The sequence below is a fragment of the Lasioglossum baleicum genome, chromosome 1 (genome assembly GCF_051020765.1).
Source record: "Lasioglossum baleicum chromosome 1, iyLasBale1, whole genome shotgun sequence".
Classification (NCBI taxonomy): Eukaryota; Metazoa; Arthropoda; class Insecta; order Hymenoptera; family Halictidae; genus Lasioglossum; species Lasioglossum baleicum.
Genome location: NC_134929.1, coordinates 8,634,636 through 8,661,882, shown reverse-complemented (window position 1 = coordinate 8,661,882; position 27,247 = coordinate 8,634,636). Strand labels below are relative to the sequence as shown.

The following is a 27,247-nucleotide window of genomic DNA, read 5'->3' as shown; positions in this document are numbered from 1 at the left end:
AGAACCGACTTCTAGACCACTGTGCGTTGGTGCAAAAGCCAGGTTCGTCCAGTTATAAAAATTGTTCGATCGTTGCACCGAGTAATCCGCAATAAATAAAATATGTAAACCTTTTTTACTGAAAAGAGATAGTCGTTCCTTTGTACGAAGGTTTTCAATTCGCCCTAGAGCTGCAGGAAGGCTAGGATGCACCTGTGGCGAACGCGCTTTGAATTGTTTCTGTTGCCCGCGACCATTATACCCTGCCTGCTCGTTATCGCGATTTAGTAGCCCGATTGAAACGCATTCTCGATCACGACAGATAGCCGTTCACTGCCTGGGGGATGAAGCGACCTTGCGCAGGTGGCTGGTCTACGATCCACGACAGAGGATCCAAGGGTGGAGGTTCGCCTCGTACATGCTCCTGCACTCGAACGCGCTTCACCTTGCACTCAACGTGGTCATCCAACTGGTCCTGGCCACCCCGCTCGAGGTGAGTTAATCAGACTAATTGGCCGCGGACCACCGCCACCACCACACTACCACCACTGCTAGCAAACCTCCCTTCCCCCTTTTTCCGCTCGTCACCGACTACGTTGAATCTTTCCTAGCCGTTAGCTCGATCGATTTCATACCCCGAAAGGGTTGAATCGGCTGGAAACCGCTTCGGATATTAGACTGTGAACGGTGGGGTGGTTTTTAACCCTCGGACGCCGAGCACTAACTTCCTAACTACCCTCTCGACTGTCAGCAACTAGTTAAGGGTGGTCCTATTCAGAGGGATCAAAATATTACTACCTCTGTCCTTTAATAATAGTGGCAAGTGAATATTTAACGCAAAATTGCGAAGCCATCAATCAAAGTCAATGTTTCATGACGTCTGTCATTTGTTTTGACACGTCTTTCAATTTTTAGGTTGACCTAATTATTACGAATTATAAGTATTTTTATAAATCCATCCGCTGATCGAAATCAATTGTTTTATTTCAGTCGAATAACAACCCCTTGTAAAAGTAAGATAAAGTTTCTACTAAAAATATTCTCATTTGAAAATGCAATGCTTTCATAGTTGGGAACTTTTTAAAAATTTGAAAAAAATGACGTTACAGCCCCAAGTGTCTCCCTTACAATATCCTGTTTTCAAACATTTTTAAAATCCATAAAATGAATAAATCATATACAATTAATGGAATTATTCTCGGTCAGAAGAAATGTTTAATTTTCGAGTTAAAATGGCTCCAAGTGCAAAGGGTGAATTCTGTTTACTCCGTCAATGAGTGACGATCAAGTTGTTATAAATAAAGTTGTCGTTGACAATGAAGAATATAATCCAAGAAAAATAATAAATTAAATCACATTGTAAGCGTTAAACGGTGAAAATTTTCTTGACTGTAGGTGGAGCAAGGCTGGATAGGGGTAGCAACGATCTACCTGGGGGGTGGTGTTTGCGGAGCCCTGGGTGCATCCCTTTTGCAGCCGAGTTTGTTCCTGGTGGGCTCTTCGGCAGGTGTTTACGCGCTGCTTACCAGCCATCTCGCGCATCTTTACTTGGTAAGTTCGAGGAAACTTGGTCGATCTATCGAAGGCAGAGGGTCGAAACTTCCGGCGACTATTCGCGAAGGGCGGCCAGAGGCGTAGAGCCGGAAAAACTGGGTGAAACAGCCCCGACAAAGTTTCCGTCTTCGCTCCCCTTTCCCTGGTTGAATTTCATTAAACGAGCAATAATAAAAAATACATCGAATGCTACCCCCATGAAACGACTGGCTAAGAGGCGAAATTGTTTGCCAGTTGACGAAGTGATAGTTGCGAAACACTGGAAAAGTTCTTCTTCGGAGAGGATTAACAAAGATCACGGCCGCATCCCGAATCAGCTTTCCTCTCACGGCTGGTTCTTGCCGTCTCGCGTTCCGGAGTTACGTTCCGCGCCGCTTTGCCGAACTTTCGGCTTCGATTGCTTCTTGTTTCCGCGATTGTTGCTCGGCGCGAATTCGATTTCGCAAACAACAGACGCCCGCGGCAGTTTTATTCATTTGCTCGGAAGTTTGCCGGAACAAAAATGAAATTCAGACTTCATTAGCTTCCTTGCGCTGCTTGTGTATAATCAATACCGATGCTAATGTTTCCGTATGCTCCGAAAACCTGAGAACCTCCGAAAAAAAATCGCATTTTATCATAATATCTAAGAATTATGTCAGAATGCAAGATACAGTGGGTGTACAAAGTATTCGTACACCATTTGAAAACGAATAACTTTTACGAGATATTATCGAAATAATTTTCCATATGTACTTATTCACATTGAGGGTATCGGTTCCAGCAACTACTATCTTCCAGGTAATAGCTATTATACATATGGGAAATTATATCGATCATATCTCGTTAACTATTAGATCTATGATCTATAAAGGTCAACACTTTCTTACGCAGAATTTTATGCTTCATCCGAGTTCAATCAAAAATATTAGGCATATAGCTAATATTTATAGCTGCATATGTTCACACAAAGAAAACTGTTAAAAAGAGAAACAGGAAATTAACTACTGTAAGCGAAAAACCAAGTAAACGTTCGAACAAGGTTCTGTGAAAACAAAATTTTATGTTCTACGTGTTCGTGTTTCATTATTTCATATTCTATTTTATGTTAAAATGTTATGTTAAAATTTATCTTGAAAAGACCTCCTTGCCTGCGTTAACATTGTTTCGTATAGTAGAAATATAGGTTTACAATTTCCTGTGTACTTTTTGCGTGACAATTATATTGGATATATGTATATCATAATTTTATTAAAAAGCAGATAATTTGTATTATTTTTTGTAATAGTTAGAAAGGAGATTGAATATATATTATTTTTTTTTATGGTATTACAAACTAAATGAAGTTACCTGCTTATAAATATGCATATTATTTTAGTGAATCTTACTATTACGAGTAAATCGTGAATGTCGCGCCTCTTAGCGATGACGTCACAGCGAAGTTGTTTGGCTTTGTTCTATAGGTGGTGTTGATGATAACTCGATGGTTATTGAAGGTAGACAAAAATTCTGCAGGGAAGTAATGCGTAAGGGATGCCCTGCGCCATGGGATCAGCCAGTTAATCGATCACAATCGCTTAATTTGTCGCAGTGTCACGGTGAGTTGCGGTACGCCGGCTGGCGACTAGGCGCCGTGTTGCTGTTAGCCAGCGCGGACGTGGCGTCGCTGCCAATCCCGGCTCTTCTGGGTTGTGGCAGAGTTGGTTGGGCAGCCCACGTGGCAGGTGCTCTGGCAGGTCCTCTGCTGGGCTTGGCGGTGTTCCCGAATCAGAGCAAGAAGGACGCCAGGGGTCGGAGATTCGTCAGGTTCGTGCGTCTATTGTCTGCCATCAGCGTGATGCTGCTCGTAGTCGGTGCCATCCTGGGCAACATCTATCTGATCGCGCTGCCCCAGCTCAGGAAGCCATCCTGACAGAGGATAGAGCTGCTCGTCAAGCTCTGCAGACGGTCGTTCCTGATCGTCAAGATCAGGGAAGCCGCGGAGAGCGTTTTCGAGTAGGTCCGCCATGGTTTCTCGACACGGGAACATTTCGCGACGACGGCTGCCGGGATCGCTGAACGAGAGAAACGTCCACCAGGATAGTTAGGGACGAGTGAGAGAGACTGTCTGAGAGCTAACCCGGACCAGTGGGAATCGAGTGATACGAATATATCGTGGCGAAGGGTCTGAGGGGCTCGTGAGTGGCGTAGGCGGGGTCTCGAAGCGCACTAGAGGAAATTTAGGGGACTCGGAGGCATCTCGAGGACTTCCGGTTCGACGGAGTGCCGAAGTGAAGTGGTTCGATGATGTTCGTTGTGATTGTTAACCTGAGACGCGGTTCGGGAAAAGCCACGGTCGGTGGATTGTGAATGTGTTCAGTTAGGAATCGGACTTGGAGCTAGTGACGCACTCTAGAACGAGCCTATAGAAATTTAGAGGAAGAAGAAGAAGAAGAAAAGGTGCGCGGGTGATATCGAGGGAATTCTGAGGGTTATCTGCATCGATTACAGCTCGGAGGAAGCAAAGTGGACAGAGAAGTAGCTATCGGGAAGCTCCGGGCACTTGGACGGTCAACGAGCCGAGGATTGTCTACCAGTGAACCCGCGGTTCACAATCAAAACCCGTCGAGTCTAAACACTCGGTTGACCAAGGAGCCGGTGGATCGTCTACACCGGCTACCTGTCCGACACAGTGGTTCTGTAACAATCAAAATCCAGCAGACCGCACTCTGCTAGCCAATGAAAGTGTGCTAGCCGTAATCGAATTACTGCCTGATCAAAACTGTAGGTGTATCGCCAAACGGCGCCGCCGCCGTCGTTTTTGATCGTTGAAACTTCACGCTGCCGAAGATCAGCCGACAAGGAACGTGGAAAGGGATAATAGGATGACGGATGGGCGAGGATCGGGAGAACTTGCCGCGAGAAAGAAGACCGAAACCTGGTTCGATCGAGGTGTATCGACAGGGGAGGATTGAAAAACCTCTTTCAATGCTCCCTGGGCGAAAGAGCTCCGAGTCTGTCGGGGCTGGACTCTTAAAACCGGGTTCGGGGCCATCTTCCAGGGGAAAATTTACGACGCTCTCCTCTAATTGCGAGATTAGGGGGTTGTTGCGCTGCCGAGGAACGCTTTTTCCGTGGACGGCTGACGAATCGCCGATTCCGCGAACAAATGGACGAGCCTCTAACTATAAATTCGCTTAACCAGGAACGGTCGGTGTGTAATCGAGTATTTAAGGCTAACACGCTTCCGCGAGGATCGACGTATTCGATCTTGTAACGGAGACGCCGCGAGGAAAGCTGGAACCAAATTTTTGTGCCATTGTCAGACTCCTGGCGGGTTCCCGAGGCTGTCGAATCGTGTGATAGGAACTGGAACTCGAGAGTCTGCGTTTCTGTTGGCGAGCACTCGCGAAAGGAGACTGTCGAAGACTGTAAATGGTGATCAGTGTACAATCGAGTTGGAGACGACGTTGATTTATAAAGTATTTGGTAGATCGTTGTTTATGGCTGCGCGGGGCTTGCTGGGAACGGTGGTGCTCGTGGTCTTTCGTTCGCAAAATTGTTCGTTTGAAATTTTAAAGTTTGTTGAATAGATTGTTCGCTGGGAGACGACTCGGTGCGGATGTTTATAAGAAGGGTACTTACAGGGTTAGTAATTATTAGACTGCGGGTTTTGACAAGACGTTTTGAAAAGATCTTGAAAATAGCAACACAGTTTTTTGTTTAATTATTCTTTCATGCTTGATCGTAGCTAAGGGTCTTGTAAGGTTATTTGCTTGTTTGTTGGTGGACGCTTAGAAGTGGCGTGAAGGTCACCTCGTTATTCAAGTCAGTCTCTTGAATTTAGAAATATATGATTCGATTTAAGAAAATCGGAAGATCGAAAAGATCTTGGGTTGATTTTGTTCTAAATGAAATATATTGCAGTCCATGCGAAATTAGGATGGGTTTAAGTCATCATTTAGCCGGTTTCGAATTTTTTTTGAAATGGCAGGCCGTCAAATTTTTCAATTTCTGCCCATTTTGGCGAAAACAGCCCTCACTTATGAATTTTTATCTCCGGAACTGTTTGTCCGATGGAGCTTCATTTTTTTTTGTTTTATTCGGAAAGTATTGGGCTATTACGAAATAATTTTTTCAACCTCGAAAATCAACTTTATAAAACAGTTCCCGAGATAAAAATTCATAAGCGAAGCCTGTTTTCGCCAAAATGGGCAAAAATTGAAAACTTTGAAGGCCTGCCATTTGTAAAAAATTTCGAAACCGGGAAAATGATGACTTAAACCCCCCTAATTTCACACGGACTACAACATATTTCATTTAGAACATAATCGATGATGGTGCCTGCGAAGAGTGATCGATTTGGCATGGAATGATCCTCTTGAGAGTAGCAACACAGTTTTCACCATTTTTCTACAATGTAAACAAATTTTGCAAGATCTGCAGTCGAGATTTAGTTAGCAACAATAAATGAAAACATTTGTTAAGCAATCTAGTTTTCAGTACTTGAGACCACTGTTTTTTTTTAGATTGACTTACGTTAAACTTGGGTTCAGGGTTGTAGTGGCTTGTTTGATGGTTTGTTGATTAGTGGATCGTTGATTATTGTAGGGAGAAGCATTTGTGAAATGGTTCGTTCGATTTTCCGCCAGCAATCCGCGCACAGCCCTAGAGATGTTAATCAATAAGGGTGTTTCGAGTCATTCTTCGATATTAAACTACGGTTAAGAGTAGAGTAAGGTATGTAAGCCCCCCAAGAACGTCGAATCCTTCCCAAAATTCCAGCGAAGCCGGATCAAACCCAGTGGATCGTGAGATCGAAATCGCACCGCGATCCGATCTCGATTTTACACCCGAGAAATCGTACTGTGTTCAATTTACTATTTACAAGCATTCGGCGTCGAAGCATAGTTCGAAAACAGATTCCTGCGACGAATGTTAAATTGAATGAGTTTTGCGACTCTTCCGCATTTATAAAAGAGATTTGGTTGGTTTTCTTGTTGAAGATTAATTCACAGACGAAAAAATTAACCCTTAGCAGTCAGGGGTAACTCAAAGTCATCACTAAAAATTGTTGTACGAGGTTGAAAACATTAGACAAGTTTCAAAGTACTTTTATAATATTTTCGACCTATTGAACATATGTATTAAGAGAAAAAATTAATTTCTATGTCTACTAGTTATCTACTAATCAATTAGTACACATTTAAGTATTGTATGAGGTATTATATCAATTTCATATCCATAAAATTAAAAATCATGTACAATGGGATTATTCTAGGTCGAAAGAAATATTTAATTTTCAAGTTAAAATATCTCCGACTGCAAAGGGTTAAATTGTAGAATTGCAGAAAGAGGTAAATCAATTTTCCAAGGACTTTTAGGGCTGTTCACACAAAAATATTTCAATTTTTTGTCAAATCTGTGATAATTTCATGAATTGAAGAAATTCGACTGAACAGTGGCAAAGGAAAGACTGGAATACTTTCTGTGGAATTCATAGCGGATTCCCAGTTTATGAAAGCCAGCCTACTAACTCGAGATTAAATTCTTTAATTTACAGTACTTTTACAGTACTTTTTGAGCTTCCAAGCAGTTGTTTCTTGCTTCTACGCGAGCAAAGATAATTTTATAAGAAGAGAATCTCTAACAAATGAGAGATCAGAATTGCATTTAACATCTCGTCAATTTAGTGTACTTATTTGATCCTGCTTTCGAACATTCTCTCGACAACGTCACTCGAAACCAGTACTTACTTTTTTCTGATTGAAACTGCCAGAAATTTCGTACGATGTGTGTTCGAAGTTCAATCTCGTACTCGATGTGTTCAATATCCTGAGATTTATATCGTGAATTTCTTCACACCTTTTTAATTCGTCTTTTTTTCAGACTCGAACCAAGAACGTGTTCATAGATTCTGGAATTGTTATCGTAATTTTAACACACTTCTCGCTTTTTCAGTTAATAAATGGTACAGGTTCGGTATAAGCACCCCACACAATTTCATATTTAAGACTCCGCAACTTTGACTATAAGCTAACGATTAATTTTCTATCAGCCGGTAAGTTTCACCCCGGACACTACCGATGGATAGTCGAGTCAAAAGTCCGACAGTTGCACAATAATTGATCTAATTGTTTATACCAGCTCATAAACTACCTTTTAAGAAGCACAAGCTACTTAAACGTTTATTCCTTTCGACTAAAACATTGATCGAATCTTCATTATATTTCTTGTTTTATTGTTGATCGCAGATTCAAATCTATGCTTTAATAATAAGGGTCTGTTCACCAGATCTTTTTATCTGTTGTTAATCTGCACACGAAAATTTTTTTAGATGAAGAAAATTATTTTCTGAGCCTGCTAGTCTGATTCTAGCAGACTACAGTTTATACATTAACGATTAAACTGCGGGTTTTTATGAAAAATTGTATCAATTGAAAAATACAGGAACTTCGTAGTCATTTGATTGTTTCCTTAAAAATTTTACCGAGTTACACTAACGAGCATTACTGATTCAACACACTTTAAGCCAGAATAACTTTTTTATGAATGGACCAAACGACTTCAATTTCTCTGTGATGCTAGAAGAATTAGTGTAGTAAATGACGTCTAAAAAATATTTTGATAAAATGCATTTGGTCGGAATTGCGAAGAAAAATAGTGAAAATCAATTTTTACTATTTCTTTTCGCAATTCCGAACAAATGCATTTTCTCAAAATATTTTTTAGACGTCATTTACTACACTAATTCTTCTAGCATCATAGAGAAATTGAAGTCGTTTGGTCCATTCATAAAAAAGTTATTCTGGTTTAAAGTGTGTATAATGAATATTGTGTTTTTGTACTCTCTTACATTGATCGATTAATTTTCGTCATAAACGCCTAAAATCCGCAATCTATCAATAATAACCAATGTTAATCTGTGAAGACAATTTTCTTTGTACGGAGAGAATCATGTTAAAAATTCTGGCGCTAGTGGAAGTAGAGAATTCCCTTGTCGATGACACTTATTGTGCAACATCTCCGATCAAAATAAAAATACAGGATAATTGAAATAAGCGAACTGGTCCCTTTCTCCAGGTAGAATTTAATGCTTGTTGGGGGTTGGAAATCATTGGCCGGGAATCGGTTTCCCTTGGATTCCTTTCGCGGGTCTTGGAACCGTAGGAATCAAAACGGAGGATCACGGGACGCGAGTAGTATCGACGGGAATCGGAGGTGAATGCTTATGAACGGATAAATTACTGAAATATATTTCGATATTCCTGGCTGGGAATTGTTGGAATTGAGCGAGCAGATTTGCATCGAGCGGTAGGAGGGGAGGGGAATCCAAGAGACTCGGACAACCGGCGAATATTCGTGGAATTGCGATGATTTCCTGGGAGCATTGCCGATGCTGCCAAGAAAAGGAATATGTTTATAATTGTATGTAGAAAATATTCGATAGCGGAATATCGTAGAGCCGAATCGTGTGTTAGGAGTCTCCGCGAATTCCCGTGAAATGAAATTCTCGAGAGAAGCGAGAAATTAATCGTTTGAATTCAAGAATGAAGAGAGAGCTCTCTCTCTCTATTCGCAAAATCAAAAATTCATAAAAGAGATTCTCTGTCGGCGGGAAATATTTTTGTTTGACACCGTGCATTCAATTTTTTTAATGGACCAAACAATTCTAATGGAAAAAAGCTCGCAGTGGAAAACGCGCCGGCGGCCATGATTTTAAGGGAAGATATTTCCTCCCGGCTAGAGAGAGGAGGGAGTAACGTTCTTTTTTTCAAGCCACTCGCTGCACTCGCTACAGAATCAAAAAATTCTAATAGAGAGAAACTTTCTGATAAAATCGGTCCCGGTTTTACAGGAGACTTTCCTCTCGGGGAGATATTTCTTTTAAAGCGAAGGCTTGAACCCTTCGCGACATCAAAAGGGCGTTGACCAAAGCTTAAAAGTTGGCTCGGGACGACGCGACGCTTTCGCATCAGAAGACTATTTTTTTAGGGCTGTACTTTGCAACCACGCAAAAAATATTAACACGTCCTCTGCTATCGTCTTTTCCCGCGACAGTCTTCAAAGTTACGGTATTTTTTCAAGCGCGTAAAAAGCATTTCGAAATACAACAAAGAAATGTTGTTCAGCACTGCACCGCGCATTTTGGCTCGCGGAAAAGCAAATTTTCCTTGTCAAAGATTTTTACTTCTTTATTTATTCTGACAATTTTTTAAGCTATTAGAAGATTTTTAAATGTAAACATTGTTTAGACTCGTCAAACAATTCAAGTCGATTTTAACGTCATCATTTAAATATTTCTTTTATACTGAAAATAATGTTGGGTCAAAATTAAATGTTCTTCGAGTAGTATCCAAAAAGGAAAACTTCTTCAAATAATGTGCGAATAACGAGATATGCGAAGCACATTTAATAATTCTTGATCAAAATAATTTATTCTTGATCTAAGAATTTCGGAAAATTTCGCGGGGAATTCGTGGAGAACCCTAACGGAGAATAAAGCGTTCTCCCCCGGCAGTTTAGTCGATGATCGTACCTACTTGTTTACCAACATTACATATACACACGCGCGTACATACACGTACACATATACATGTACACCCGAGACACGGGACACACACAGAATACACACACGAGGCGAACTGGCTGTGATTATGTTAGTGTTACCGACTATGTCGACACGGATTAATAATAACGATAATACGATCTGTAAATATAACTGACTATTGAATATAAATACGATTATATACATACGCTGTGATTCGGTCACGGGCATATTAAACGAGGAGCTGTCGCTCTCCCCCAATTGTGTATCGAAACAATCGATTACCTGCAATAAAGTCGAAACCCGCGGTCCCCCATAATCCTGACGCCTTTTGCTCGTCATTTGTTCATCCAATTTTCCACCGTTATCTCGCGTCCATGATAATTAGCTGGATAATAAATTATCCTTTCCGGTAATTACATTATAACGCGGTGAACGCACTGTTTCAAGTCTGCATCCGATCTTTATCAGGGTTCCAGCATGTGTGTAATCACTTTGTGCGGAATTCTGAGTTGACGAAATATCCGAGAATAAATTCAAAGCGATTTCTCCATTTTTGTTTCTGTTCATTTACGAAAACGTTCTCTTTCGGTAAATCATTTTCGAGTTCATATAAATCTCTAACGGACTCTACATTTATAATATTAGAGTCAATAATTATGTAAACGATTTTCTCGTCCACTTTTATCAGTTTTATTGAACGAAAACATTAAAAAAGAAACTCTTCTAGGTTTACATAAGTCTTGACATTCGTTTAGAAATTCGTTCTTTACATAGTTTCCGCGATTTCGCTTCAAGAAAAGATTCGAAAGAGGAGTCAGACATACCGTCACTGTTAGCAGAATTATTTTTCCCAGAAGCGCAGCGTTGCTCCAGCGATTCCAGAGGACTATCGGTTTACACAAGCGCTTCATCGTTCCAATTCTCCTCCTGTGTTCCGTTATAAGAAGAATTAGGTCGAAGCTCGAGCAGAAAGGACGTACGAAATCATCGGAAAAAAGGTAAGGAAATATTTTCCTTGCAGATGCAACATCCGACGGGGGAGCAGTCGAGACAATAACGGTAGACATAGTGAATTCCGAGAACGTTTATTACGACGAGCATAAAACGTACACATAGTACAAGCCTCTGTGCGGCATTCAGAGCGAATTTACGGCGTTTTGACGCGATACGGAAACGAGCACGCCCGGAGTTTCCATCCAATCCGAGTGAAGCTTAAGTCATTAACTCTTAACACAGAAAACGAAGGTGCTTAGATCGAAAACTTGGAGGTTTTCTAATAGAGTTTCTATACGTATATGTATAAACAATTTATGCGTTAACGGTTACAATGTATGCGTGTGTCTAGATCGATCGCATCTTTAGGCTACTGGCTACCCTTACGATCTATGATTACGCTGGCCGACGATCGGTGAAACCGGCAGGAGCTTGCTCTTGTCGATGAATGACACAGAAACTTAAGAACTTATTCTATAATCCTCTTACATCCCTAAGAATCTTAGGACCAGAGAACTGACGCGCCGTGTGGGCGGTAGGGGTCGGCGTGATCTGTTTCAATCGTGTTACACATGGCTGCTCTAGTCCGGACGAACGATAAAAATTCATCCTTTTACGAATCTTATAGTTAGCAGTAGTTCTGTAGTGTTTTTAACCCCTTGTCGTAACATTTTCTTCACAGTTACAGTGATTAAAATGTTTCTATCCCAAAAATGTCGCAGAACAGAAAAGAAAAATTGTATTTTTTGTATGGCTACATTTGTTTTACTGCATTATTTACTGCATTTTATGCAAACCAATCAAATTTTATTTACACTTTGTTAAAAACCTTCATCAGAAGTCTGACTCGTTAAAATACGGATTAACCCTTAGGACTCGAGTGGCGACTCGGAGAGTCATTATTCACAATATTGTTGATGTTATTAAACATATTGGTAACTAATCAATTATTACACACACACATTCAACTAATGTATGAGGTATTATATTAATTTTATATTCATAAAATGAAAAAAATCATGTGCAACGGACTTAGGTCGGAAAAAATGTTTCAGTTTCGAGTTAAAATAGCTCCGAGTACATTACATTTAACATTTTGTTCCCAAATTCGAACAATTAATTTAAGGGTATACCACCCTCGTGGTGAACCCCTTGCCGTATTTTAACGAGTCACTCTCTCGACTGTTTTTAACTTTTAATTACACGCCAATGGTATTTACAATCTCAAAACTTTAAATTTCGTGTTTCAAACATAAACGCGATGATGTCGACGACACTATCAAATATTTATTTTGCGTCAAAATGGTTGTTTTATTGAAAATAAGTTTATTTACGTTGGAGTCATATAAAGTTCCGTGTAACCAGTTATGTTGCAAGTGGAGTGCGAGTAACTGAAGGTTAATATTTACAAAACATTACAACAAAAACATGTAAAACAATTTAAAACAGTAAAAACATTAGAAGATTGTAAAATTATTATTATAATGTTTTCAATCTACTATACATATTAATCCCTTGACGTATTTTAGCGAGTCACACTCGTCATGAAGATTCCAAACAAAGTCTAACAAGTATGAATTCGTTTGTAATCAATAGACTGCGGATCTTTATGCAAAACAAAATTTTCTTACCTGAATTGCAACAAACTCGAGTGAAATAGAAATTTATTTTCTTCCCTACCATGTGTAATGGGTTGAAAATAATATATAATAGTATGTTTCAATTTTCCTAATGTTTTTGCTATTTTAAATTACACCTCATTTTTGTCATGAACGCATAAAATCCGCAGTCTAGTAATCAATATTGAAGCTTTAAAATAAATGTAGCCACGAAATGTAGCTACGACATTTTCGGGAATGAAGACATTTTAATCACTGTAGCTGTAAAGAAAATGATACAGCAAGGGGTTAATAAGATCGAATTTCTTTTAATTCAACCCCGTGCAATTTAATTCCAAGGTTCCAGATTAAAACGTACTATTTTTATTCACTCCAACGCTGTGAATACGCATCGATGGACAATAAAAACGATACTGTTGTACTAAAACAAGTCTCTAGCTCGTCGGGAAGTTATTTTAAAATCAATTGCAAAATTTGTACCGAACAAACAGACAGCCAAGAAAGCAAGCTAATAAAAACGTGGTAATTAAAGTAAATTTGGTTAACATCGTAGCGTTCGAGATTAGAGCAGCCCATCGAGCCACGCGATCTTTCGTTGTCCGGAGATCGGTCGATCAGAGGGACTCGGAGAGTTTTCAAGGAGCCCGTCGACGGGTCCCGACGCTCACGAAACGGAGAATACATTTTGGTTCGATTAAATCCGACGGAGGCCGCGCGTCTGGCGACACGAAACACTTGTTGCTCCGCGGGACAAGGACGGACGACCCGCGAAACGAACGTCTCTCTGGGAAAGAAAATATTCCTGTTACCCGGGGAGGCTTTAATCCGCGTTTGTTTCTCGATTGTCTCGGATTATTTAAATGTTTCTCTGTCTTTCTCTTCGTTCTTGATTCTGTTCCGTTGAGTGGAAGCGGAAAGAGAGCGCAACCGGCGACTTCATTCCGCGTCCTCTCTCCTTGCGACTCTCTCTCCTCTCTCTGTATTCAATAACGCCGCCATTACTCCGTTGAAATGAAATTCTTTGCTGCCTCCCCGGCACAGGAACCGCGTCGGAAAACGGCGATTCGTTTTATTGGGGCGCCGGTTCCTGCTGAAACGAGTCGAATACTTCGCGTGGCTCGACCATCTGTTCCCCATTCGTCCGGTTTGTTTGTTCAAGAGGAACGCCGGGAGGCGGCAAGGCACGGAGAGAGAAACTTTCCGATGGGAATTAATTGCATTAGTATTCAGAGCCCCGTCCGAGTTTCCGGTTAATTCGAACCTGCTTCTACACGGATCCCGAATATCGGGAACCGGAAACGCGGATGGCTCGGTCAAGACGGCTCTCCTTGCCACGATGCTGCCGAAATATTATTTTTCCACCCGCTTCCCGACTAGTCTGGATGAATGTTAACATATTGATAATATTTCCAGATGTTTTATACCTTTACAGGCTTTGCACTCTAAATTCAACCTTTTACAAATCGATTTCAACCTTTCGCAAATGAAAGCTGTACATTATATATGTATTTCAAAGTATAGTTGTCAATTCATTAACTTTCTAATGTATGAAAACTGGGTGTAGATTTGTACAGTAGGACCTCGATTAACCGGCTTGATCGGGAGACAAACACCCCGGATAAATTAAGGCCCGATGGATAATAATCGAGACCCGAGGGAAATAATTCAAATGTACATTATACATATTTCAAAATAAATTTTTTATTTTTGAAAATTTATTTCCCTTCATAATATAATCATATTTAACCTTTCACTGGATGATTTTTCTTAATTGGGATGAAAAAATTGAAAGAAGGTCAGTTTTTGTGTTTTATTTAAGGGAAAAATATTAAAACAAATTAAAACAACATTTTATCAAATGAGATAAAATGTGTAGAATAGTAAGAAACACATTCTTAGTTTACTATATACCAGATTTGTTAACTGTATCAGATATGATACACTATGCAGCGAAGGGTTAAACGCATATTTGTTTATAATCGGGATCCGGTTAATCGAGGTCCTACTGTATATTCATTGTAGCCATTTTTTAATTAGTTTTGAAGCGTATTCAGTATTGATCAACATGATTGTGGCTTCTTTTAAACTTTTCCATTTCTGGATGAGTGGAAGGTGCTGATGTAAAAAACAACTTCAACAACAATTTTCTTTGTTGTAAACAATTTTGCGGCAAGTTTCTCTTACAATTGTCAGACAAAATTAATTTTTATACACCCTGTACATAAATTTAATGGATGAAATCGATTTGCAGAAGGTTGAAATTGATTTGCAAAAGGTTGAAATTGATTGTACAAAAAAGTGAAATTGATTTGCATGAGGTTGAATTTGACTGTGCAAAATGGTGAATGTGGCGTGCAAAACCTATACAGACGTCAGTGCAAGATTCTTCTGTAAGACTACTCTCGTAAGTCGCGCCACCGTCGAATTAATCGACAGCGCCATCATACGCATCACAATAGATTTATAATTACATGAGACTACGCTACAGTCACTGTAAATAAACGTACAAGATTATACGTGCTTACGAGGACGGTTTTGTTAGTTGCTAAGCCACGGTTGAACGGAACGTTTTTAATAAATAAAGCGAGTCGATCGACGAACGTTCTGAATCGAATTAAAAAATCTCCATCACAAATGCAAATGTTATCCACACAATTTTCAACCAGTCTTCATAGTTTGATTTCCCAATAAAATCAAAAAGCTTGTTTTCGAATTCCAGAGTCTCAGAACAATAGCTAAACTGTGTGTATTCTATATTTGCAATTGGAAAACTTAAGACAATCAAATCCTGATCAAATTAAACAATAAATGAACCCTTTAAATTATCTACCAAAGCCTTGAATACTGAAACTAATGAAAAATATAAAATCGAAGGTCGAGCAACATGCTGAAGCGAAGAAATTCGAAAACGATTCGAATAGATGAGTTTTCAAAATTTTGATTGCCGTCCCCCGTTTACGATCCGGTTGTTATTACTGCGGTCCTCGATCGCGAGATTCCTCGTCGTAAGTGGGAACTCGCGAAAATCGAAGTGAACTTAACGAGATAATTTGGATCCCGGTGTCCTCGGGTTTCTGGGTCCCTGGGGCTCCTATCCTTTGCATTTAACCGTCGAAGATAAATTGCCGCAGATAAATCAAAATGAGACACCCGGCTACCTATATATACCGACGGTATAATTCCCGTTAAAGCGGAGGGACCCAGGCCGAGGCGCTAACTTCCGTCTTTATCCACTTATCCGTGCGGAGCACGGAAGGACTATTCCTCACAATTACATCCTGATCGATCTTTCCGGGGCCGTAGATCCTTTCTAAGGAGCGTTTACGGCTTGGTCAACGACGCAGCCGGAATAAAAGGCGAGGAGACCACTCTTCTCGGTTTCAAATTTGCTTCCCAGCTTAATTCAAGCTCAACGCCACCTAATTGTACTCGTAAATAAACTTCGGATTTCGTGAGTTTATAACAAAAATGAGAACGTGCATTTTAAAGTAGCAAACTGATTAAATGAATTTAATAATGTCAATGTTGTCAATGGACTGCAGATTTTTATGCAAAATAAAAATTTTCTACCTCTGATTTGCAACCAACTGGAGTGAAATAAAAATTAACTTTTACTCTTAATATTACAATTAATTTATAAGCAAAAGCTGGTACAGCTAAGTAACTCACCCTGTAAAAGATGAATAAAATTCAAAATTCTAATTACTTCAGCAATTGGAAGCGTTAATTGAAACACTCATTTCAAATAAAAATTTTATCTTTCAGTTTCGTTACCATCCAAAAATTCTTATCAAAAATTGGCTCCTCTTTGATGCTTTAGATGGCAAACTGGAACGTAGATGCATCGAAATGTTCGCCCTGTATAATGTTTTGAAAAGAGACATTTATTTTGTCTTTTTTAAAATTGTGGAAGAAACGTTCAGACCGCGCCCGAAAATTTCATCGATTCGAAACTTTGTTCAACCGTGGCGATGTTCTCCAATCACCTAATCGCTAAATAAAAGTGAGAGCTACGAAGGAGCACCTGACACTAACGAATCAACGCATTCACTGCTCGTATTTCTAAAAAAATAGAAGAGAGTACAGTTAACGAACATAAAAAAGGGAGGAAAGGTAAGTTAACAATCTCGATTCGATTTTCAGTCTTCTGGATTAGGCAATTCCGTGTTAATTACCAATTAGCGTAAAACTGATTAACACTCGGACGTCGAAGTTCTGACCAGGAGAGAGAGAGAGAGAGACCCAATTTAATTTATCAATTAAAAAGCGAAACGAGCTCTCACGCTACTTTTCAAATAATCGCCACTCTAATTCTGAAAATACTTCGTACATTTTTATAAAAGTGAACGTTCGTATAAAGAAATTAATTCGTTTTATTACGGATTTATTGGCACAGTAACAATTGTTTAAACATGTTTAAACAATCATAATGTATTAATATTGCATGTCACCGTATTCGGGAAAGTCTACAGAATCTTTTGCTGTAAAGAACAATTCAATATCTTTTATAATAACATCACAATATTTGTTCAAAGTTGAAAAATATGTCTATTTTTAAAACTCAATTTTCTCAAAAACTGTACGTCTAGGAGAAAAATTAAGGACAGATTCGTAATCAGCGCGAAAAACACTATAAGAATCGCATAGTGGGAATCGAAATACAAAAAAAAAGTTGAAATTTGTTGGACAGTGTAATCTTTAACAAAATTGTCCCACTCAATTTTCTTTGCCTCGACTATTCTCAGTTACCGTTCAATTAAATTCTCATTAATTTCTACGAACCATCTTACAAAAATTACGGTGACGTGAAAAGTGTTCTGACTTTTAGTAACATTGATTTACTCCCTCTCCCTATTTCGCAAAAATTCCAGCAGAAACTCCGATCGTGAATTTGATTATCGCGTGTGTTATTGCTGGGAGAACTCTTTCGAATCCCAGAGCAAGACCGTCTATATGACTGCGTTTGTGCCGCGCAACTTCTAGCAGCGCATAAAACCGGCGATCTAGTTTATGCGGGGTCAAAGAACAGTCATTCTCGGCCGGACCTTCGACGTCGATAAACCCGGGGGTCCCCATGAAACAGGGTCATCGAAGAACGAGTGTCGAACAGCAGGGAGCACCGGTGAATGCGTGAATCCGTCACCTAATCTCACCAGCAAACGCGAGAAAGAAAGATAACAGCTTTCGGCAACTGTGCATCCGCAATCAACACAGCAGCTGCTTGCACTGGACACCGATCTCCGTGCACCTGCACTCGAGACAGGGTCCGGATAGCTCGGTGATGATCCTGCCGACGCGGTACATCCTGCCGTAAATATTACATCCGGCCAACTTGAGCAAACTAGCCACGGAGACGGGGATCTCGTTCTCCAGGATCTTGGAGGATGTTCCGGTTTCCGTGACCGGCTCTCTATCCTCGACAGACTCCGTCGAGCTGGATTGCACCGTGGACCTGCTGGCCGGGGGTCCTGGAGTTTCTGTAGTAGAGCTTTCGGTGCTGGCCTCGTTATTGCTCGAGAACAACAGATCCAGGACACTGTCCAGAGAGAAGATTGGCTTGTCCGGGTCCGGGGTAGCTTCGGGGCTCTTCTCGGTGTCCGAATGAACCTTATCCCCTATCTGCAACGGTGTATCCTCCACCTTTGATCCCATCGAGGCGTCATCGGTCGTTGAACTGTTTAACTTAACAAGATTCGGGCCCGAGATAGGATCAGTGACGTTTTTAGGATGATCCTCGGGCTGTTTCGTGGACTGGTCCATCATCGGCGCGCTGATCTTCTCGTAATCGATCCTCTCGACAGCGACTCTCTCGGACACGTGGTCCTGCTCGCTGTCTTTTATATACCCAGAAGATATAGGCTCTTTCAGGTGATTGTCCTGGTTCACGACGTACTTGGTATTGCTCGCCGGCCTGTCTCCTCCGTCATCGGGTCTGTATTCGTACGGAGGACGGACCAGTGTTAGCTTGTCCATGTAATCGAAGTTGAACGACTGCTGGAGGTGATTCGACCCCTGCGTCTGCAAAGGATTTAGGGTAGTGCTACTGCTGCTCGGTCGCGGCGTCGTAATCCCGTGTTCCACCAGATACGGCAGCATGTCCTCGATCAGAGATGGTAGATCGGGTGCTGGCTCCGTCTTGATCACGTCGCGGAACGGGTCTGGCGATACTATTGGCTGATGCAAGGACGGTGCTGTCGCGTCTGCTCGGTCCAGAACCAGTGTTGGGGACTCGTCTGCCTCCACTGGAAAAGTTATGGATTGGTAATAAAAATAGATTGCAAACGTGTGTCAAGGACATACGAATTGATACTTTTATGTTTTAGAGCCCGTCCAGACATGGAGGAAACCGCGCGTTTTTTGCTTTTGTTAGCTGAAGTGTGTTATTCATGTAAGCAATTATGTGTGCCGTGTAAAGATGTACTTACATATGCCGTTGTGCAGTGTAATGAGTGTGTATGGTTAAAATATCGTTCTTGCCGTTTGTTTGGTTGTTCTTTATGTATGTACGTTTGCCTTATTAAATTGCGTCAATTCTGTCAGCCAGTTAATAGTTTAAAGTATGTGTAATAACTAGACTGCGGACCTTTATGCATTTATAGCAAACATGAAGTTCAAAATTGTTGGGGAACTTTAAAAATCGAAGATGTCAACATATGATTTCCTCCTCTATTAAAATCATTAAGGGAAGAAACAACATTCAATTCAGTTTCTATTTCTTGCAATCGTTGCAGACAATTTTTATTTTGCATAAAGATCCGCAGTGATAACCCATATAAATTTTAGACCACTAAGTATTCAATTATAGGCGCAATAATTACAAAACTATGGCACTGAAAACTTATAAACAGAGGTGGGCATTATTTGGCGAAAAAAATATTTGAAATACTATTTAATAGTTTAGATTTTATTTTGCTCAAAGAAGATAGTATATTATTTGAACAATCTGAACCTCGAAATCAAATATTTCTATTTGAACAATCTGAACCTCAAAATAAAATATTTCTATTTTAACCATTTCATCCACAAAATAATATATTTCTATTTTAATAATCTGAAACACAAAGTAAAATATTTCTATTTTAATAATCTGAAACACAAAATAGAATATTTTATTTTTTGCATCGTTATATACCTAATACTTTCAGAAATTGCATTACTTATTTAATATTTCTTATTTCAGCAATAATTTAAAGAAGAAATGGTACTTAATATAAGAAACTATATCATTTGCCGCATTTTCGTTTTATTTTATAAATATATCCACTTCAGTTCACAGCATGTGCCTACTGAGGTTTGTTGATAAATATACAGTGTATCTTATCACCAGGAAATTATTTATACTCGGAAATCTATTGAATGCGAACCATTATTTACTATTTTCAAAAATTACTGTAACAAATAAAATATTTTATTTTCAATGAAATAAAATATTTTATTTTCGAAGTTCTACAGACACTGTAAAAAATAAATGGGATTATTTACTATTTACTATTTAAAATACTATTTTCCCCAGCTCTGCTTATAAACTTCCAGGAAGAAATTTATTTTTTAAATCGGACTTTGGCAAATTATGCACTACGACATTATGACATTAGGCGATACATACAAAAATAATCTTTTGCGCGTTTCGAGAATGTTATTAGGCAGTTTACAGTACCGCAGACGATTTTCCCACAGCAGGTCTCATCGGTGTTGATCCGCCGACAGCCGATTTTCAAGGGAGGACATTTCTCCGACGAGCATACTACTTCACCGTAGTAGCACATGCAGACCACGCAGATGCTGCTGCTAGATAGAATTTCGCCATGACGGTGCTCCGTGTTCTCGAAGAGGCAGTTGCCGACTGGGGTTTCGTGAAACAGAAACAGTGTCTCTTCGAGCTGTAGTCGAGGATGATTTAAAGAAGAAAATATAACACAGAAGATAATGTATATTAATAAATGGTCCGACGGAATGTAAAATATAAACGAAAAATTATAATCAATAGAAATGTATGGATAGAATGAACTGTGAAGTGTGTGGAATGTAGTGAAGATTTATGTTGTAATAAATAACAGTAATAAAGCGAAGTCTGACACCCGTAACATTCGAGAGAATGCTTTATAGGTCTATGATAAAAGAAAGAGAAGATCCGTTACCATCACTTTTACGATGAGGATTCGTGATTGGTGCGGGAGCCACGGTGACGCCGGTTCCAATTTCCAGATTCAAATCGGTCGAGTGATAAGGGGCATCAAAATATGGCGGCTCTCGCGGCACGAATCCACCTTGCGACAAAAAGATTGTTTCAGCAGCTAAAAACTGATTTACTATCATTCAAAACACCAATAATGTTAAACGCACTGTACTCCTTTTTAATAAATAAATATTCTTACATGTATAATAGAACTACCGTAGAAAAATTGATACTCAATATTAGATGTTTGCAAAAGTTTCAGTCTCTTTAAACCTTTGCACTCCTTTGTCGAGTGTGACTCGAAATCAGAGAAAGAAAAATATAAGTAAAATGGGTTCTTATATGTATTTCGTTCTTCCTTTATTTATTTAATTTCTTATTTCTTAGTTGAATGCAAATATACGTTCCACAAATATAAATTATGACAAGGTTTGAGAGCTATATTTAATGTAATTAGTTAACAAAATTGTTAAAATAAGTAGCAGTCGAGGAACTGTCCTTTGAAGTAAATTTCAATCAAAACATTTCAAATAGTAGGGAGTTGTTGGCAACAAAATTGAAAAATAATTCGGAGTGCAGAGGGTTAAAAAACAATTAGACAAGAATTATTATTAGACTGCGGATTTTTATGCATTTATAGCAAAATTGAGTAGATAAAATGAAAAATTGTTGGAATATTTTTAAAATTGAGGGAAGAAATAACATGCAATTTGGTTTCTATTTTTTACAATCGATTCAGACAATTTTTATTTTGCATAAAGATCCGCAGTATAATTATTATACATACTGTAAATGCATAAAATCCACATTCTGGTATTATGCACGAACGATCGAAGAAGATTAAAACTTTTGCACGCACCTAACAAAATCCTTTTATTACCACTGCTTATCTTCCATTTCCAAATGAGAACCCGGCTACAATTATCTGTTAATTAATGCAAGCAGCGTACACGTCATGCAGCGATGAACCTTTTTACATGTGCGAACAGGAGCATAGACATCACAAAATGAGCAAAACATTTGAAAAAAACCCAACACCGGTATAATTCATAAATTAGATAAATTCACGGGGGCTTCCACGGTGGAACAAAAAAATAGAGAACTGTCAGCCCCAACGAGTTCGCAACGCAAACCACCGAGCGGTACGATCCCGCGAAATGAATGCACGTCAGCGTCACGCCGATCGCCTGCGACTCGAAATTTTATAGCGTCAGCCTAGCGATACGCGGCCGTGTCAAAAACGCGACCGGTGTCCGCGGGCAGCAGCTGGGACCTTTTCAATTTTGCGAAATGAATTCCCGCAATCTGCGAGAGCGAGCGAGAGAGAGACCGACATTGATTGCCGAAACGTCCAACCGGTATAGTATAAAAATAAGAAAACAGTACAGTTAAAAAATACAGTCGGCGTGTACACTACCCTTGGCAGAAAATCAAATCTCGCAAATTATTATTTACAAACGAAAAATTATTATCGAAAAGCTGACAATACTCCTCTCATTTGAAGCTTAATAAATCGACCAGAAAAAATTCGTTGTAAATAGGAAGCTTTTGAAAAAACTTTCAATGTTTTTACAAACTGAATATGTCACATTTTGGACCAAAAGAGTGTCTTCGGTTTCCCAGTTGCTGCAAACGGATGGAAAAAGTAGAGGCTTCAAAACGAGTATATTGTTGTACTATTTGTTTATACAAAAATTACAGGTTCTGCAGATCAATTTCACCCTTTTGCAAATCAAATTCAACCCTTTACAAATAAAGTATCTGTAAGTTTTCGTAAAAAAATCAAATCAAATGTAAATTAATTGATAAGAAATTCAAACTTTTATTTATATTGCAAAGATGTGTACATCAAATACTTATTTAATAGTAATTACCAATTCATTAACTGTGTAATGTATGAAAAAACTGTGTGTAGACATGTATGTTCATTGTAGAAATTTTCTGATTAATAAATTTCAAAAATGAAAGTAGGTACATATGTATGTATTTATTGAAGCGTATCGAGTATTGAGTCTTATGGTTACCTCGTAGTACACTGACACCGTTCACGTGTTTCTAACGTCACACAGCACTTGGCTGTACCCTACTGTCCATGGTGACTTCTTCTAAACTCGAGGGAGATGCTTTCAAGTGTACTTAACACTAAACCTACCGAGCCTTAAAAGTAACTGGTAGATGTTCCCTTATATAAATGACAAATTTGATTTTATCTAGACTTTGTACGGCTCCTATTGTAATACGTGCACTACTAAAGATATCTATACAATCGTTTCTTATGGAATCAGTCTTATTATTTCAATAATTGTGAAATAAGAGAATCCTGAAACGGTCATTTTGACCGGTGATGGTAGGTTTAGTGTTAAAGTGCGTAAGCACTATTACAAACGTTTGTAAAAATTGTAAAAGCTGACTTTTACAAGAAATTGATTTGCAAAAGGGTGAAATTGATTTGCAGAAGGGTGAAATTGATTTACGAAAAAGTGAAATTGATTTGCGTAACGTTGAATTTGAAGTGCGAAACCGATAAACATTTAGGAATTGTATAAGGTAATATACCAATTTATCAGAAATAAATCGTATTGTACAATGGAATTATTCTAGGCCGGAAGAAATGTTTAATTTACAGGTTAAAATATCTCCGACTGCAAAGGGTTAAATTGTAGACTTACAAAAAGAGGTAAGTCAATTTTCCAGGGACTTTTTGGGAATCTTCTATGTACACAAATATATGTCAATTTTTCGTTAAACCCGAGTTAAATACATAGCTACATAGCTTCGACTGAAAAGTGTTAATAATTTTCGTTGGAGAGGTTTTCCTCGGCCGGGATTTTTCCACGGAGATTCCTTACGGTAGAACCTACCTTCGGTCTCGACAGGCGGGCTAAATCTGTTTTCCTGAGTGGCGATATCGTAAAATCCAGAAGTGTCAGTCGGCAGCAATTCCGGAGGCACGACCACCGAGCCGGAAGGATATCCGGTGACAGACGACGGAACTGTCTTGTCTTTCACCAACGCGTCCGCCGCCACGAACGGAATTATCCTACGTGAAACGCGGAACACATCCATCCTCTTATTTCTCGAACGATCGTATCCTCCCCGATCTACCATCATTCTCGTTCTCTCGTTTACTTATGTATGCGCGCGGGTCGAAGGTTGGGAATTTTTGGGGGTTGATGGAGGCGTCGAGTGGAACGAAGGACTCTCCACTGAAATAAATTCTTTCGCGTACACCCCCCACCACCCCACCGCGCAGTACTTGTTTGCCGTCGTTGGAATTATGGGGGACGAAGAGTTTCGAGTGCTCCAACCCAAGGGACCAAGATTTAGGGGTGTTTTCGACGAGAGACTCATTTCTCGGGGAAAATAATTTTTTATGAGATGCGACCGGACTGATTGCGGAGACCAGGGTTGTCAGGGACACCGGGAAAGGATGAAAAGCTTCGGAGAGTTTTAGTGGGGCAAGGAGTGTTCTCGACGAGGGACTCCCCCGTTACAGTGGACGATGTCCTGGCCCTTTTTATTATGAGGAATTTATGATTTTGTGTACGGAACGGAAAATGGCAGTGAATTATTCAATTGGCTGCCGATGTCTGTGCGTTCGTAGCTTACGGAAATGTTCAGTGAAAAATGTAAATGTAAATTCAGCCTTGTAACTAAGCCCCGAATTTAATGACTGATGGTAAAAATGAGTAGAAGGAACACAAAATATTATTCTCAGCTTATTAGAATTCTTAAGACAAGAATTACTGTTTTGGTAACTCCCTTTGTAATCGATGCAGGCCAGTTTTATTTTGCATCAAAATCCACAGTCTACTTGTAATAAAAAAGGTAAGTTTGGTCTATTGATACATAAATTAGATCACAATAAACGTTCGATATCCAAGAAAAACCTTCGGGTCTGTTCTTTTTCTTAGATTGTACACTTCCCGTTTTCTTAGATCGAATATTGACTGTATGTACGTACAATTTGAACAAGGTTCTACATATTATCGTCTGAAAATAATCATTAGACTCCGGATTATATGCATTCGTAGCAAAGATGAAATGTTCTTATATGTTTAAATATGTTTTCCAATAAGCTATCTTCGTCGTTCCATCTGTTCAGAATATTTTAACCACCCAGTATCGTCTGTAGGACCTTTTCTCTCCGAAAATGTATTGAGCCCGGGCCAGAAAGAACACAAAATAATATTCTCAACTTATCAGAATTCTCAAGACAAGAACTGAATTACTGTTTTGGTAACTCCCTTTGTAATCGACGCAGGCCAGTTTTATTTTGCATCAAAATCCACAGTCTACTTGTGATAAAAAACGTACGTTTGCATAAACATCCTCGGTCTAGTGATGCATAACTGGATCACAGTAAACGTTCGATATCCAAGAAAAACTTTCGGGTCCATTCCTTTTCTTAGATTGTACAGTTCCCGTTTTCTTAGATCGAATATTGCCTGAATCTACATACAATTTGAACAAGGTTCTACATATTATCGTCTGAAAATAATCATTAGACTCCGGATTTTATGTATTCGTAGCAATGATGAAATGTTCTTCTATGTTTAAATATGTTTTCCAACAAGCTATCTTCGTCGTTCCATCTGTTCAGAATAATTTAACCACCCAGTATCTTCTGTAGGACCTTCTCTCCGAAAATGTATTGAGCCCGGGCCAGGCTCCCTTAGCAGAATTTCGGTTGTCGTTTATGATTCATGGATCTCGAGCGTTTTGGTGGCACGCAGAGGTTGGTATTTACCTTACCTGACATTCGGTAGCGACGGCGGTAGGGAATGTTGGCTGTAATCGTAATCGTAGTCCTCCCCCTTCTCTCTATGAGTGATGTTCAGTATAGCCTCGACGTCCGGCGGTATTGACCTAATCGGGTTTATCGTGACACCCTGAATATGACCCACCGAGACGTTCGTTTTCACAGTGACGTTCATCACCAGAATGTCATCCGGCATTAGCACAGTGGATGACGGTTTGTTGACTGTCCCTTTGCCAATGGACTGCGTTGTCTCGGCTGGATCCATCTAATCGCAACAGGTACCCACTGTTAATTTCCCTGACAGGAACCACCGACACTGATTCACGCTCCTATTGATCTGCCGGCGGTTTCAATTATAGACACTGTTTATTCGCAAGCATCCTTCAAGGATCACTTCTAAATGCACAGTATACTCTGCCGAGGATTAATTTAACGCTGAAATTAGCTGTTCGAACACACCATCATTTGTTTCGGACTCTTTCTTTCAGGAGAGGATAGGCTAATCGGAGGAAAATGATGATCAGTATTATTAATACAAAATGATACGTATTAAAAATTTTAATTTCTTTGCGTATAGACTGTTCTTTTTTGGATTAACCCTCCGAGTGCTGTGCCGCAGTCATTTTTGATCAGGGACATCCAAATTGTCATTTAAGTACTCAATTTTGTGGCAATTAAACTAACTGAATACCTGTTTCATTGAGGATATCGGAAAGACTAATGTAGACAGCGGATTTTATGCATTTATAACAAAAATGAATAGGTGTATTTTAAAACGCTGAAAACATTAGACGAATTTAAAAATACTTTTAATTGTACAGTATTAAACATCATGTAAACATTCTTTCTTAAATGAGAATGAAGAAGATGAATGGAAGGTATATGCTACAGTGTAGACTACTTTTTTCTTTTTTGTATTAAATATCATATAAACATTCTTCGTTAAAAGAGAATGAAACAGATGAATGGAAGTTCCTATATGTATATCAGTACAATTACCACATTTTTTTTCAAATATTTTTTCCGGTGCGCGCGTTGCATGAAAATCTCTGTACAATAGTACGAATAACATCTCGCACATTTTTTCATTGGTTAAAAAAAAAAATGAAACCTCTACAGAGATAAACAAGGTGAATGAATCACCCTGTAGATTTTTATCAGTGATACATTTTCTCGCGTGCTCTCGACAAAGTGCATGAAACACGCCGTGCTTCAATATGTATAAATTCTTGTACATTTATTTTTATACACATTTGACAAAAGTATACTCAATTCTGTTTTCACGCAGCAAATAGATTCGACAAAAAATGTGTCGAAATAGCTCGGGGAAAAATGACAGGCTGCGGGTTTGATGCTTTTACGACAGAAATGGGTACGTGTATCAAATGCAAAACAGTGAAAATGCTTAAAGAATTTCGTGGTACTGTTAAAACGATTAACCCCTTGCCGTATTTTAACGAGTCAGACTCGTCATGAAGATCTTAAGAATGTCTAACAAATATGAATGGTATGCCTTTCTTTCTAGATGCAATAAATTTTGATTCTTTTGGGATCAATATTTAAGCATTCAAATAAATACAAAAAATACAAATTTTCCTCTCTCTTCTACGACATATTTCGGGATAAAGACGTTCTAATCACTGTAACTAAAATGG

General features: G+C 39.2%; 2 protein-coding genes across 5 annotated transcripts in view; one reads left to right on the top strand and one right to left on the bottom strand.

The window, feature by feature from the left end:
* Rho-6 (serine protease rhomboid 6) overlaps positions 1 to 8,124 on the top strand; it is a 233,046-nt gene extending 224,922 nt beyond the window's left edge. For 3 of the 4 annotated variants that reach the window (XM_076431072.1, XM_076431087.1, XM_076431081.1), the window contains 3 exons: positions 302 to 472; positions 1,375 to 1,530; positions 3,104 to 8,124. In XM_076431072.1, the coding sequence (XP_076287187.1) occupies positions 302 to 472; positions 1,375 to 1,530; positions 3,104 to 3,424 (648 nt within the window). In that variant the 3' untranslated portion in view covers positions 3,425 to 8,124. The remainder of the gene's footprint in view (positions 1 to 301; positions 473 to 1,374; positions 1,531 to 3,103) is intronic. The other variant, XM_076431063.1, reaches the window with a different exon arrangement.
* A 7,048-nt stretch (positions 8,125 to 15,172) lies between these two features.
* LOC143212319 (uncharacterized) overlaps positions 15,173 to 27,247 on the bottom strand; it is a 90,180-nt gene continuing 78,105 nt past the window's right edge. Inside the window, exons 13-17 of the mRNA XM_076430982.1 lie at positions 25,586 to 25,857; positions 23,692 to 23,870; positions 20,793 to 20,921; positions 20,312 to 20,497; positions 15,173 to 18,896 (exon numbers count right to left, since the gene is read on the bottom strand). Coding sequence (XP_076287097.1) covers positions 17,860 to 18,896; positions 20,312 to 20,497; positions 20,793 to 20,921; positions 23,692 to 23,870; positions 25,586 to 25,857 — 1,803 coding nt within the window. The 3' untranslated portion in view covers positions 15,173 to 17,859. The remainder of the gene's footprint in view (positions 18,897 to 20,311; positions 20,498 to 20,792; positions 20,922 to 23,691; positions 23,871 to 25,585; positions 25,858 to 27,247) is intronic.